The sequence below is a fragment of the Orcinus orca genome, chromosome 8, assembly GCF_937001465.1.
Source record: "Orcinus orca chromosome 8, mOrcOrc1.1, whole genome shotgun sequence".
NCBI lineage: Eukaryota > Metazoa > Chordata > Mammalia > Artiodactyla > Delphinidae > Orcinus > Orcinus orca.
In genome coordinates, this window is record NC_064566.1 from 35,518,482 (window position 1) to 35,532,239 (window position 13,758).

At 40.3% G+C, this 13,758-nt stretch overlaps 1 protein-coding gene across 2 annotated transcripts in view; it reads right to left on the reverse strand.

Annotated features, from left to right (window-relative positions):
- Nucleotides 1–13,758, reverse strand: part of NELL1 (neural EGFL like 1) — an 868,290-nt gene that overhangs the window by 676,610 nt on the left and 177,922 nt on the right. For both annotated transcript variants that reach the window (XM_004263922.4, XM_004263921.4), the window contains exons 6-7: nt 4,587–4,659; nt 3,869–3,951 (exon numbers count right to left, since the gene is read on the reverse strand). In XM_004263922.4, coding sequence (XP_004263970.1) covers nt 3,869–3,951; nt 4,587–4,659 — 156 coding nt within the window. The remainder of the gene's footprint in view (nt 1–3,868; nt 3,952–4,586; nt 4,660–13,758) is intronic.

Sequence of the window (13,758 nt, forward strand, 5' to 3'; positions counted from 1 at the left end):
AACGAAAAGGAAACAAGGTTTGCACCAGGCTCAGAAGGAAGACCTTCCTACTCAGACCATGGCACTGGCTAGAGGGAAATATCTTCCTTCAGAAGTCTTAAAGAATTCTTTGCTGAGAATTCACCTGGCGGATCCTAGGTTAGCAGTCTGATTCTGAGCAGTCCCTATGATCTGAAAACCCTTAAGGAGGTAATGCAATAGCAGTGACCCCTGTGCGGTCCTGGCAGGAGGACACATAATGTAAACCCAGGACTCAGAAAATTCCCACATCTATCTAAGGAAAACAAGTGTTTGTAACCAGATGGGTGAGTTAAGCAGGCTTGTCCCTGCCCTGACATTCCTCCTTCAAAAGCTGCCACAAGCTCTATGCTAACGTTTCACTCCCAACAGGTACCATCTGAACACACACTTCTCTTTTCCTCTCGTCTTATGGGCTCATTCTTCTTCTCACTGGTATCGCCATCCTCCTACTGGTAGCTTTCACCTCCCTCTCTCCATCAGTCATTCCTTCTTTATATCTTTTGGTTCTCTTTCTAATCTTCTCTCCTCCAACCATAAACTTCCTCGGTTATGATCCAACTTACAGAATCTAAGTTTGAGCCTTGGCTTTGCCATCCACTTTTCTTGGGAAAAGCTACATAACTTTCTTGGGACTCAGTCTTCTCATCTGGACAGTGGGCTAATAAACCTAGCTCAGAGGATTGCTGGAAGGATTAGAGAGAGAGTGAATATAAAAGTTTAAGCATTGTAACTAACACATAGTAAATGCTCAATAAATATTACCTAATATGAATATCTTTCCAGTTTATTCCAGATCAGGGGTTGACAAACTAAGGTCCATGGACCAAATCTGGCCCAGCACTTATGTTTGTATGGCCTGTGAGCTAAGAATAACTTTTACATTTTTCAATAGTTATATTTTTTTATCGAAGTGTAGTTGATGTACAATACATTATATAAGTTACCTGTGCAAAATATAGTGATTCACAATTTTAAAGGTTATACTCCCTTTATAGTTATTATAAAATATTGGCTAGATTCCCTGTGTTGTACAATATATCTTGGTAGCTTATTATATAATAGTTTGTACCTCTTAATCTACCACTCCTATATCACTCCTCCCCCACTTCCCTCTCCCCACTAGTAACCACTATTTTGTTCTCTATATCTGTGAGTCTGCTGCTTTTTTAAAATATTCACTAGTTTGTTGTATTTTTTAGATTCCGCATATAAGTGATATACAGCATTTGTTTTTCCCTGTCTGATTTATTTCACTTAGGATAATGCCCTCCAAGTCCATTGATGTTGCTGTGAATGGCACAATTTCATTCTTTTTATGGCTGAGTAGTATTCCTCTGTGTGTGTGTGTGTACCACATCTTCTTTATCCATTCATCTGTTGATGGACACTTAGGTTGCTCCCACAGCTTGGCAATTGTATATAATGCTGCTATGAACACTAGGGTGCATGTATCTTTTTGAATTAGCATTTTTGTTTTCTTTGGATATATACCCAGGAATGGAATTGCTGGGTCATATGGTAGTCCTAGTTTAGTTTTTTTGAGAAACCTCCATATTATTTTCCACAGTGGCTGTAGCAACTTACATTCCCACCAACAGTGTACAAAGGTTCCATTTCCTCCACATCCTTGCCAGCATCTGTTGCTTGTGTTCTTTTTGATGATAGTCATTCTGACAGGTGTGAGGTGATGTACCATTGTGGTTCTGATTTGCATTTCCCTGAAGATTAGCAATGTTGAGCATCCTTTCATGTTATATTTTTCTTTTATAAATTTATTTAATTATTATCATTATTATTTTTTTGGCCGCATTGGGTCTTCACTGAGGTGAGGTGTGCGGGTTTCTCATTCAGTGGCTTTTCTTGTTGCAGAGCATGGGCTCTAGGCATGCGGGCTTCAGCAGTTGTGGTGCACAGGCTTCAGTAGTTGTGGTGCACGGGCTTAGTTGCTCCGCGGCATGTGGGATCTTCCCCGATCAGGGCTCAAACCCGTGTCCCCTGCATTGGCAGGCAGATTCTTAACCACTGAGCCACCAGGGAAGCCCCCTTTCATGTTATATTGATTGATTATATTGAAGTGAAATAGGTATATACATCATGTTCTCAATTTTGCTTCTTGATCTATAAAGACTAAAATTTACTGGCTGGCTCCTTACAAGAAAAGTTTGCCAACTCTTCTTCTAGATTATCACAGACTCCAAATTTTGCAGTGAAGATGGAAGTACTCAGTTTTCTAATTATAATTCTATTCACGGTTTGAAAGAAATAGACTTTTATAAATCTTCCAGAGTGCTGGGGGTGTTTAGACGGTGGATTAAACCATTTTCTGCTCACAATTAAATACCTTCTGCCTCACAAATGGCCATTTTACATAATAATGTTTTGTGGACAGAGCTCAGTGTGGCTGTTAGATAATAATGTACAGCTAAAAAGAGAAAAATGACATTCCTGCAATGGGAAAGAATGAGAATGAAAAAGGGCACTCTCATCACCAGGAGATGGAGAACCACAGTCACCTGAGGCTGAGTGGCATGTTTCTTGTTCCAAAAATTTGGTAGCGATCTAAAATATAATTAACAGTATTGAGATCAAGCTGCTTCAGACGATATGACATAAAAGCTTCTCTATGCCACAAGCTGGGAAGGCAAATTATTGCCTACGTTTCACATTTCCACTGTACTCTGAAGTGAAAAGAATCTCTCGAATCTCAGTTTTAGTTTCTCTCTTTACAAAAGTGCTCTCCTTTGCAGACAAAAGGGGACTTGGCCAGAGACCTAGTTTGAAGCAGAAACATTATCTTCAGCAGCAGAGTCTTTGAGTCCAAAATACAGCCGTACATCCCAAACACCGACCTACCCACTGATTTTTTTCCACGTGCTATGGCTGATGGCAGGAGCAGTCAGAGCCGCAGGTAGAATAGGATTGAGGTATCATTTTCACTGTTATTAAAATTCTCCCTTTTGCAGAGCATAATGTCTCTTAGGGCCAACCAAATTCTTTCTCTGCCCTAGGCTAGAACTCATGTCCACGACTGATCGGTATCATAACAACAGCATCGGCCACGTTTTCTATTTATTCAGCGCCTTTCCTCACAAGGCTCAGGGCTTTTCATTATCCATCTAAACATTATGAGTATATATTATCAAAGCCCCTAATCGTTTACATTCCCGGCTCTGCCGCTCAATATGAACGTCTCTGGGGTAGAAATCACATCCTCTTCATCACTGCCTCCTATGTGCCTAACACAGTGCCTGGCAAATAGCAGATCCTCAAAAGATGCTTGTTAAGTGAATCATGGGGAGGAGGGAAAGATGCAGAATTATAAAACTGAAGGTGTTGAAAGGCAAACTTTGCCTCCTTCACTATTTAACTCAGGACCAGTTTTGAAATGCATCATATATTAGAAATGTGATATAATGCCTTCCTGTGACAATAATCTGTTCCTAACAATAGCTATTCTGCCCTTTCCGACTACTGGCAATGATTCTTGCATCCAAAATGCATTAGCTTATAAGCAGCAGTGACTCTGACCATATATCATCTCTCAGTGTTACTGGTTTAATAGCCAATGGGCAAATTCCTTTTCCACTCCCAGGGAATATACAGTGATACATATTGCTTTTCTTCCAAACATTTTTCAACTAAGTATTTTGATACAGTCTAACAGTATCAAAGGCGCAAATGGTTATGTTTACTATAGGTTGTCCTATTTCAAAAAAGAATAAACCATTTTATAGTAACATATCGCAGATGCCAACACTAAAAATGTTTCCATTATAGCATATCATTCTAAACTCCAGATAGGATGGACAAAGAAATGAAACATCACGAGTGAAATTTAGATACCTACTTTTGCAGTCATCTTGGCCAAAAGCTCTTGTAAATCCATTATTCCTTGCACCAGGCTTAAGAAATCACTGCAAGTTGGACAAGCTCAATAAAGAAAATATAAAATAAATGTTGCTACTGTGCTAACAGAAAAATATATATATTTTTTAAACAGTAGTTGTTTAGCTATATAAAAGTGTTTTCGCTTTTCTGGTTAAGTGTGACTTCAAAATTGGAGTGAATTCACAGAGGATTTCAGATCTAGATCTTTTCCTTTTATTAATAAGCAAAAAGAAAGGAACAAGGACTAACTGAAAAGGACAGTATGTTTTTACCTTGAAAACATTTTTAAATTTAAACTAAACTCTCATTTTTATTGGGACTAAAGAATTGTGAATGATCACAGAAGCAGCAAAAGTACACTCATATATATCCAAGTCAAGAAGTTTAAAAAATAGTTTATATACATATATTTATATAATTATATGAAACATTACAGACCCAAAACTGCTCACATAATCTCTTCTTACCTTCAAATGTTATTCTACAAATACATAAGCTTTTTAAAAATCCAAAGACGCAGAAGTATTTTAGTATACATAAAATCTCTCACTAACCCCACCACCTCATAAGTCAACAATGTAAACAGTTTGTTTGTATCCTTCCTGAAGTGCTTCTCTGATATTATCAACAAGCTATATAATATTAATAATTCAGAAATGCTTTAAGTTGCTACTTACTGCGATTCAGGTTCGGACACTGTGTTATGTATCCATTCGGCATAAAGATGATTTTCCCATCTTGGATAATCCCCTTGATAACAGAAGAGAGAGGTGGCAATCAGTATTACAGTTACCAGTTCAAATGGTCCGTCACATGCTCTCTGCAGGGAAGTTTTCTTTTTTTTTTAGCAAGACTGATAACCATATTCAGAAGGTGAGTTGGCCTTAGTGCACACTGACCTACTCCAAACCATCCTCTTCTAAGAAATCTCAAAATATCCATTCATCTTGAGAAAGCTACAATTACTTACCACTGGTTTATGCTAATGATATCATAGAACTAAGGATCCATCAGTCAATGTTCTCAAACTGTCCAACTATAAAGACACTGATGCAATAAAAATTCTCCTCAATGCCCTAGTCATCTTGGAACATTAAATACTGCTGATTTACAGGATTTTTTTAAGTGGGAAAAAGCGACAATAGGAACATATTAGACTAAAATGCTCTGATTCATTAGGCCAGGAAATAAAATTAGACATGGGGAAAACTCCTTAAGAACCTTGCTCTCAGCTACTTGAGTAACATGAGTCTTTGCTGGTGAGTCTTAAGATTTGCTCAACACCTCACTGTGGATAAAAGGTGGTCTTTTAATTCTGCAGTTTAGTCTGGAAGAACAGCCCTAATTTAAGAAAGTGTTTGGGGCCGCCATCTCGCAATGAAAATATTGACTTGGCTTTTGTATTTTTCACATTGAATTTCAAGATTCCGTTTTTAGGGTATTTTTTCCTGATTTGATGGAAGAGATACTACAGAACGGATGGAACATGTAGAAGCTGGTTCAGAATATTGAGCTTAATCTATAAATAAAATATAGGCTTATGATAGTGTGGTGAGTCTTTCAAAGGAAGCAACATTTAACATTTATGTGCTCATCTTCTAAACAGCAGAAGGTAGTCAGCAAATGCTATTTCTGCTTATTATTCCAAGATAAAATATTAATTGGAAATATTAATAGAAATAACAGGGTCACAAGGCCTCTTCCTCCGAATTAGATACTTTGATTAACCTCTTCCTCTTCGAGGATGATGCAGTGTCCGTGATTACAAGAAGAGAGCCTCACCATGGGAAGAAGGTGCCTGCCACAGCTCTTCAAAATGAATTTGTCATCTCTTGCCGGGGAATTACAGGGAGCAATTAATGGAGCACACTCTAAGTCAATCAGCTTCTTCCTGGCACAAAGTTGCTCAGTTTTTCAAAGCAAATTAACTCCTTTGAGAGTCCAGGGTGCCTTTCAAGCACATGTGAGGAATTTGAGAAAAGCATGGGATTGGCAGTCAGGGGCCCAAGGTTTAAGGTCTGGATCCATTTGTAGCTAACTGGCTGGACTTAGTAAGTCAACCACCCTCTCTGAGCTTCAGTTGCTTCTCTGGAAAAAGAAGTGCTGCATGCAAAAGCTACAGAACCTTCTAGCACTCAAGTGCTGGGTCAATGAAACAGGCGTCCAAACTGAAAGCGTCACAATTTAGATCTCTGTGCTTTTGCTAACTTTCAAGATAAAAGAAAAAATCAGTCCAGAGCAGACAAAGCGACAGATTTCCGTCAAAGAACAGCCCGTCAGAGAGAACTAAATACACATCAGAAAATATCTGTCTAATGAGGCTGAATATGGATGAAGTTATAGTGACCAACTATTCAGGTTTGCCTGGGATTTAGAGATTTCAGTGCTAAAACAGAGATTCCCAGGCAAACCGGGACAGTTGGTCACCCTCCCTGATGCCAAAGTGGCAAAAGCACACGTACCAGGAAAGGATGAGGTCTATCTAATACCTGCTGGTTAGAAGAGCCTAAATCAGAAAGGGCCCTCAGAAACCTGGTGTATATTTGTCATGGTATTATCTTTGCCAAAACAAATAAAAAGTCCATTTGAGGGCTTCCCTGGTGGCGCAGTGGTTGAGAGTCCGCCTGCCGATGCAGGGGACACGGGTTCGTGCCCTGGTCCGGGAAGATCCCACATGCCGCGGAGCGGCTGGGCCTGTGAGCCATGGCCGCTGAGCCTGCGCGTCCGGAGCCTGTGCTCCGCAACGGGAGAGACCACCACAGTGAGAGGCCCACGTACCGCAAAAAAAAAAAAAAAAAAAAAAGTCCATTTGAAAAGGATTTCCCATCCACTTATCCTGTAGCAACATATATTATACATGGCAGTATTCCTTTTGTTTTCTTAATAATTGCCTCTCCCACACCTTTCTTCCACCTGCCTCCCTCCTCTGTCTTTCCACTTTTAATCTCCGGCACACGCGTGTGTGTTACACAGATCATTAGGTGAAGATCAATGACGTTGACTCGAACAAAAATGGAAATAAGAACTGCCAGCTTCCCAATCCCTATCAACACAAAAACTCAAGGCACTTGATATTTTTTCTGAAAAAGAGGTCATGAGGGTCAGCCCACATAGTGGCATAAAAACATGTTCTTGCCAAATGATTCAAGATGGGAATGCTAATGTATTTGAACGGATGTAATTCCATGCTGGATTAAATGAAGGGTGGCAATGTACTGTACCAATACCAACTGTAACCCAAAGAAGTGTGAGTGTATGTACGTGAACCTATAAATACATACCTGTGTATGTATCCCAGTACCTCCCCATGATAAGAACCAAAAGGTCTTGCACTGAATTGTCATATGAACTAGAGTCATCCCTCAGTAGCTGGAAGGTAGTGGTTCTGGGACCCTCCCTTCCCCCTCCACCACCCACCCACCACAGACACCAAAATCTGTGGATGCTCAAGTCTTTTATATAAAATGGCATAGAACGGTAGGTCCTCTGCACACACAGGTTCAGCATTCACGGAGTCAACCGACTGTAGACTGAAATGGGTCGATTCTGCGGATGTGGAACCTGCAGATGGAGGGCCAACTATTTAGTGCCTGGACATCTGTCAATAAAAGCAGCATTTGCTAAGCCTGTAGTTTTCCTTAGGAAATGGAGTTTTATAAAGTATAAAGCAACAAACAATAAGAAGCTCGATCAGCCTTATTTCTCCCAGAAAAATCATCTGGGAGGATTTCTATAGATGAAAATGGACCTTAGAGCACAGCAACTTCTCCCCAGAAAAGATGAAATAAGGGATAAAAAGACAGAATTTCTATTATCTCTCTTCATTTCACTTTAAATGTATCTACACTTAACTGAAAAAAAAAGAAAAACTCTGGCTGGGCCTATAAGTAGTGGACCTCATTTGTACCATTCACCACAGCAGTATTTCTCAAACTGCCAGTTTCTTGAGAATCACATTGAGTATTTGTTTAACATCAGATTCCTGGGTCAACCCCGGACTCTGTTTCAGGAGGGTTGGAGTGGGCCCAGGAATCGGCATTTTTAAAGGCCGTCCCAAAGGATTCCCATGAAAGGTCAAGGGGCCCACTTTGAAAAACCCTGCCCTGTTGTCAATCAATCACTTGGATTTTCTGGAGCAAGAGTGTTTACTCCTTACAAGTTCAGAGTGGTGAAAGTAGCACCTGGATCCAGTACACGAACAGAGTAAAATCTTACTGATTTGGAACTGAATGGCAACTAACCAAATCACTAAATTATAAAAACCGTGAAAGCAAAACTCATAGGTTTTCACCTCAGCTTTCCCTGCCATTCCTATCATAGTATATTTCACGAAGTAGGTACAATCAATACCTAACCTGCATCAAATTCCTAAAAACTATAAATTATATAATTGTAAGAGAGCAAAATTTGCCACTCTAAATGTCTCATTGGCTTGCAGATCATTTAGACCTGAAAACAATCAAGGCCCAAAAGACTCAGGAAGAAACTCTGACCTTCCCCCTAACTGCCTAAAAGAATTTAGATAGAGGGCCTGTTCCCAGAATAGAACTGTCATCAGAAATATCTGCAAAGAATATGAACTAGGTGTGGTGGGGCAACTTAGAGATCAGCGTGCACTCTGCATCCCATTGTCTCTGCATGGCCCAGCAAACATTTATTTACTGAACATTTGCTTTGCCATCTCCATGTGAATTGCCTACCTCCCCTTGAGTCCCAAAGACCTACCACCACACTCTCTGTTGTTGTCTTTAGCTGAAGACAGTATTTAAGGTGAGGGTTTCAGCTATTTTGGTAAGCTACTCAGTTTTCCTGGGTCTCTGCCATGTGTACATGTTATTAAAATTTGTTTTGAGTTTCTGCTAATTGGTCTCATGTCAATTGAATTCTTAGACTTGTCAGAAGAACCCAGAAGGGTAGAGGAAAATTTCTTCCTCCCTGACGCAATACTGAACTATAATTTTCACAGCTGTTAAGAGTCTGTGAAAATCATGTAGAATGCTAGTTGTTAAACTAGGGGAACGTATCAGAATTTTAGAGGAGGGTGAGGGAGCACAGTCATGTATGAAATTTTGACAGTGGTTCTGAGGTGATTTTGAGATGCCCGATGAAAACTACTGATCTAGGGCCAGATTACCTAGTCATTTGACCTATGAAAAATCTAAAGCTCTGATACTTTAATTAGCTTTCCTAAAGGACACTTTAATCTTTGGCCATCAACTACAGGTCTACTAACTCCAAATGAGGGCTGGGCCACTGCAACACAGTGTAAGTAAAATATATCATTTGAGAAAGTCTCACAGTTATGTGGGCTTTGTAGCACAAAATGGTGCTACAAGGAAGTCCTGTTATCAAAGTGAGGTTCTATCTTAGCTGCCTTCATGGAAAGATAGTATTCAACCAGCCATAATGAATTATTTGCATTAGATACTAACAGCTTGCTAAAACAGTTTTTCAATGCTGGAAAACTGAGGTCCTTTTAGGTAGCCTAACATTCTCCCCTGCAATCTTATTTGCACTATTAATTTGCTAAACAATCCATTTTCTTGTTGTTAGTGCAATGGTAAATCTCAGCCCCTCTGAGGATCTAAAAAATTCCCTAAGGGGCAGAACCCAAATTAATAAGCTTTTACTATCAGTACGATGGAAAGAAGAAAAACAGATATTTTTTCCTCTTTGTGACATCCACCTGTTGCCACCTTCTGCTTCCCCCTGCACTCAGCTCACCAGGCACTGAAAACTAAATTTGTACCAGGCAGGTTATACATTATGGGTTTTTTGTCTGGGGCACTGATGCCCATTATTTCCGTGGTTCCAAGAACATTTACTCATTTCACAGTAAGAAATATAGGAAGATGCAATAAAAAGATTAGAAAAATTATGCCATTATTTATCCTCTTCTGTATGGAATAACTATTAGGCAAACCCTACTAACACCTGGAGCTTTCTGATACAAATGAAAGCAGCTTTGCCGCCAAACAAATGCTAATTCTTTTTTTACCGCTCTTATTTCCCTGCAGATCTCTGTTTACATTGAAGAAAATGGTTCCATTTTTTTGTATGCTAAAGCACTGAAACAAATTGCTTTAAAAGGGAAAGGAAAAGGAGGTGGGGAGAGTTCCTGGAAGGCATGTAAATATATGGATGAGGATGTGTTCTGTTTATAAACTGGCAAGGACCCAAGCCTTGGCAACAGGCTAGCAAAAAGTAAGACTTGGGAAACCGACAAGGAGGATTTTCACAATGCAGCCAATTATGTATTTCTGCCCTGAAGACAGTTAATAAAATATTCCAGCTTGCATAAAAGCCAAGAAAGACACTTGTCGACTTTCATTATGATCAATAAAAACTGTCAGTTCATTAGCATATCATTAGCTGTCCTGCTGTTTCCAAAGCCTTAATGCACAGAAATATTAATCTACAAATATGTAAGATTCCCCAGTTCTGTGACTTTGACTTTCTGCATGAAAGGAAAAGTGAGAATTAGAGATGGGAGGAATCCAATATAGCTTCTTTTTCTATGTGCCTATAAACATATGTTTACCATCTGTGGAATTATGGGAACCAGCTGAGGTAAAAAAAAAAACAACAGCTGTGGCATTAAAAAAAAAAAAAGTAATTTCACTTCCCAGTGACAGCTCAGCTGTTAAGGAGACAGTGAAGTCCAGGTAAGGGAACGGTTTCAGACCCAAGTTCACCAGACAGAAAAATAGCGAGAGACAGAGACAGAAAGGCTTGGCCTCTGTGAAAGGCTTTGAGATGGGAATTCTCCACGAGATCTCAACTATTTAGAAACTGTCAGAACACCCAAACCTCTGAAGCACTGTGATTCACCTAGGCTTACCCTCGGAATGACAGCATAATCATTTTAGAATGCAACAAAGGGAAATTGAGCGGTAGGCAACCACCTTGATAATGAAAACCTATGACAATCAGAAGATTCAGATAAGTCTATCACTACTGGCCAACCATTTTCTCAAATGAATGCTGTTTTGAAGCGGAGAAATTCCCAGCCTGTGTTCTGTGTCTCTGATAGGAAGTAACTAAAGCCAGAGGCTTACGAGCCAAGCAACAAGCAAGTGATTCCACCCTCTGCTCTTTCATCAGCAGCACCTTCATTGCACTATTCCTAACGATGCACCAGGACCCAGAAATTAGGTTTGACAAGTGAGCTTTTGCTTTTACTTTGCCTATGAAATGATGTATTCATACTTAAAATAGAGAACAATACAGTTTTAACCTGAAAACACAACATAAGCATTATTTAGTTCTGGAGCCAAAAGGCAGGTGTGGTTCTTGGACCCAGGAGGCAGCTTCTACCAGGTATATATTAAAAGCCTGATAAGTCATCGGAGAAGTGACTGCCTCTTTTACAGGGAGATTTCTGCAGCATTGATCAAGATAATTTCTGTAATGAGACAGTGATACATTCCCCCTACCCCAGCCATCTCATCTCACCAAAGGATGGAATGAAACACGGGCTGGTATACAGGGAGATGAGTTTTGAAAGGTTTCCTTCTAAAGAGCTATTGGATGGCGCTACTCCTATAGGGGAACAAGGAGCATCACAATGCTCCCTAGGGAGATGTGGTGTGTGGAACTGCCACCTCCTTTTGGTGCTTCTCACTGGGACCACCTGTTTCTTTGGGCTAGAGCCCTGGAAAAAGACAGGTCTGTCTCCTCCAGAGGACATGGCATACCTAAGTGAAATACTCCACCATCTAACACAGTGACTAGTACATAGCAAGCAAGCCCCTAAAAAATATTTGTTGACTGAATAAGCAAAAATATTGAAAAAGAAAGTTCTAAGCTTCAATCCTATTTCCATCACTTGCAAACTACGTGAGACTGGCAAGTTGCTTAATCTTTCTGAGCCCCATTGCCTGATTTACACAGTAGGGATAACACAGTCGGCCCTTTGTAACCGCAGATGCACAGTTCACAGCATACATGGATTTTATATAAGGGACTTGAGCTTCCATGGATTTTGGTATCCACAGGGGTGTTGGAAACAGGATACAGAGGGACAATTATAATAACTACCTTATTAGGATTCTCTGAAGGTGACACATAATTAACTAAGATAATATATGTACAGCCAGACTAGGTCTAGAATGTAGAAAGCAGTTAATAATTGTTGGTACTCTCTTTCTCATCCCCACAACCCACAGGAAAATGATTGTCCAAGTCTGTAAACACCCGTTGTGTTTTCTGCCTGTATCAGGTATTTGGGCTCTTAAGCAAGGATTCCTTATATCTACAGAGAATCATACACTCATCAAGCTGGAATAGATAACAGGACAAACTATTCTCCCTGTCTTAATCACAAGCTCCCAACTAAAACAGAAGTCCCTAAAAGGCAGCAAAAGTGCCTGTCTTTACTACAGTATAGAGTTAAGCGTATACGGAGCATTAAATACATAAGAAAGAGGGAGAAGGAATGCATGCTGAAAACCTACTAAGTGCTGGGTGCTTTAAATATATATATTCTTATACAATCTGCATTACCTTTATGAGAGATACCTTTGCACTTTACAAATAAGGCAGATTCATAGCTAGTGCATTTATTCATTCATGTTAAGAGTACATCATCTGCCAACGGGGCACCTGATACTATTTGAAGCACTTGTTGAATAAAACAGACACAGTTCTGACCCTGGTAAATCTTAGAATCTAGATAATGTGACCAATAAGAAACAAGTAAGCCCCCCTATAAACTATTCAGGATCAGCTACCTAATTTGCAGAGTCCCTTGTTCAAAACTTATTGAAAACTTGAAGGTAGCAATAGCAGAGCCTTAAACCAATCATGGGGGCTTTTTTTTTTTTTTTTTTTTTTTGCAGTACACAGGCCTCTCCCTGCTGTGGCCTCTCCTGCTGCGGAGCACAGGCTCCGGACGTGCAGGCTCAGCAGCCATGGCTCACGGGCCCAGCCGCTCCGCGGCATGTGGGATCTTCCCGGACCGGGGCACGAACCCGTGTCCCCTGCACCGGCATGCGGACTCTCAACCACTGCGCCACCAGGGAAGCCCTCTGACTATTTTTATAGAGACTGTATTCCTTATGATGTCTGGTCACTAAAATCTCTGTTCTGGATCTTGTGTTCAGAAAGGTTTTAGACCAAGATTTCCTTGAATGCCAGGAGCTGGGAGAGGGGGAAAGTTGGGGGAGAGCATGCTATATGCTGGAGCCCTCATTTAACACTTAGCCATGCTTGCACTGATCCTAGGGATCAGCCCAAAGTGAATGCTTACGGTATTCTCAGGTCTTTTCTGAGCATGACTCTTGCTCTGGGCATGCATATAGCTCTCTAAATTCCCCATATACATGATTGCTTTTGAATGCCTTAAACTGCCCAAAGAATCTCTCTCCTCAGCTCTTCCTCCTATCTCTAGATTGTCTAATGTGTGTCAACTGTACGCTTTTGCCCCAGATTGTTTGGTAGCTTTGCAATATTTTCAAGAAATGTCCACCAATTTTTTTGGCCTGGGAGAATTCTGAGTTAGGTGAAGTGAGGTAAGTGCCTTGCATCAGTCCTTCAGATAGTCCCAGACAGAACAGACATACAAAATAATTTGTAGATAAGATTTGCTCTGCTCCCTCTAGAGCCAGGGACCATTTTCCCACACTGGAAACATGGGCTGACATCTTCAAGACTGCCACTGAGCTGTAGCTGGTGTGGGGCGAGGGCAGGTAAAAATGCCATAAAGCTTTCCTGCTATTTTGATGTTGCCTTTTTCTTGATTCAAAATTAACTTGGTTGCTACAAACATTTAATGTTTGCCAAAATTCTGACAAAGTTGGTTCTAACAGTTTCTGCTTATTTTTTGATGTTTCTGTGGAAGTAAAGAAA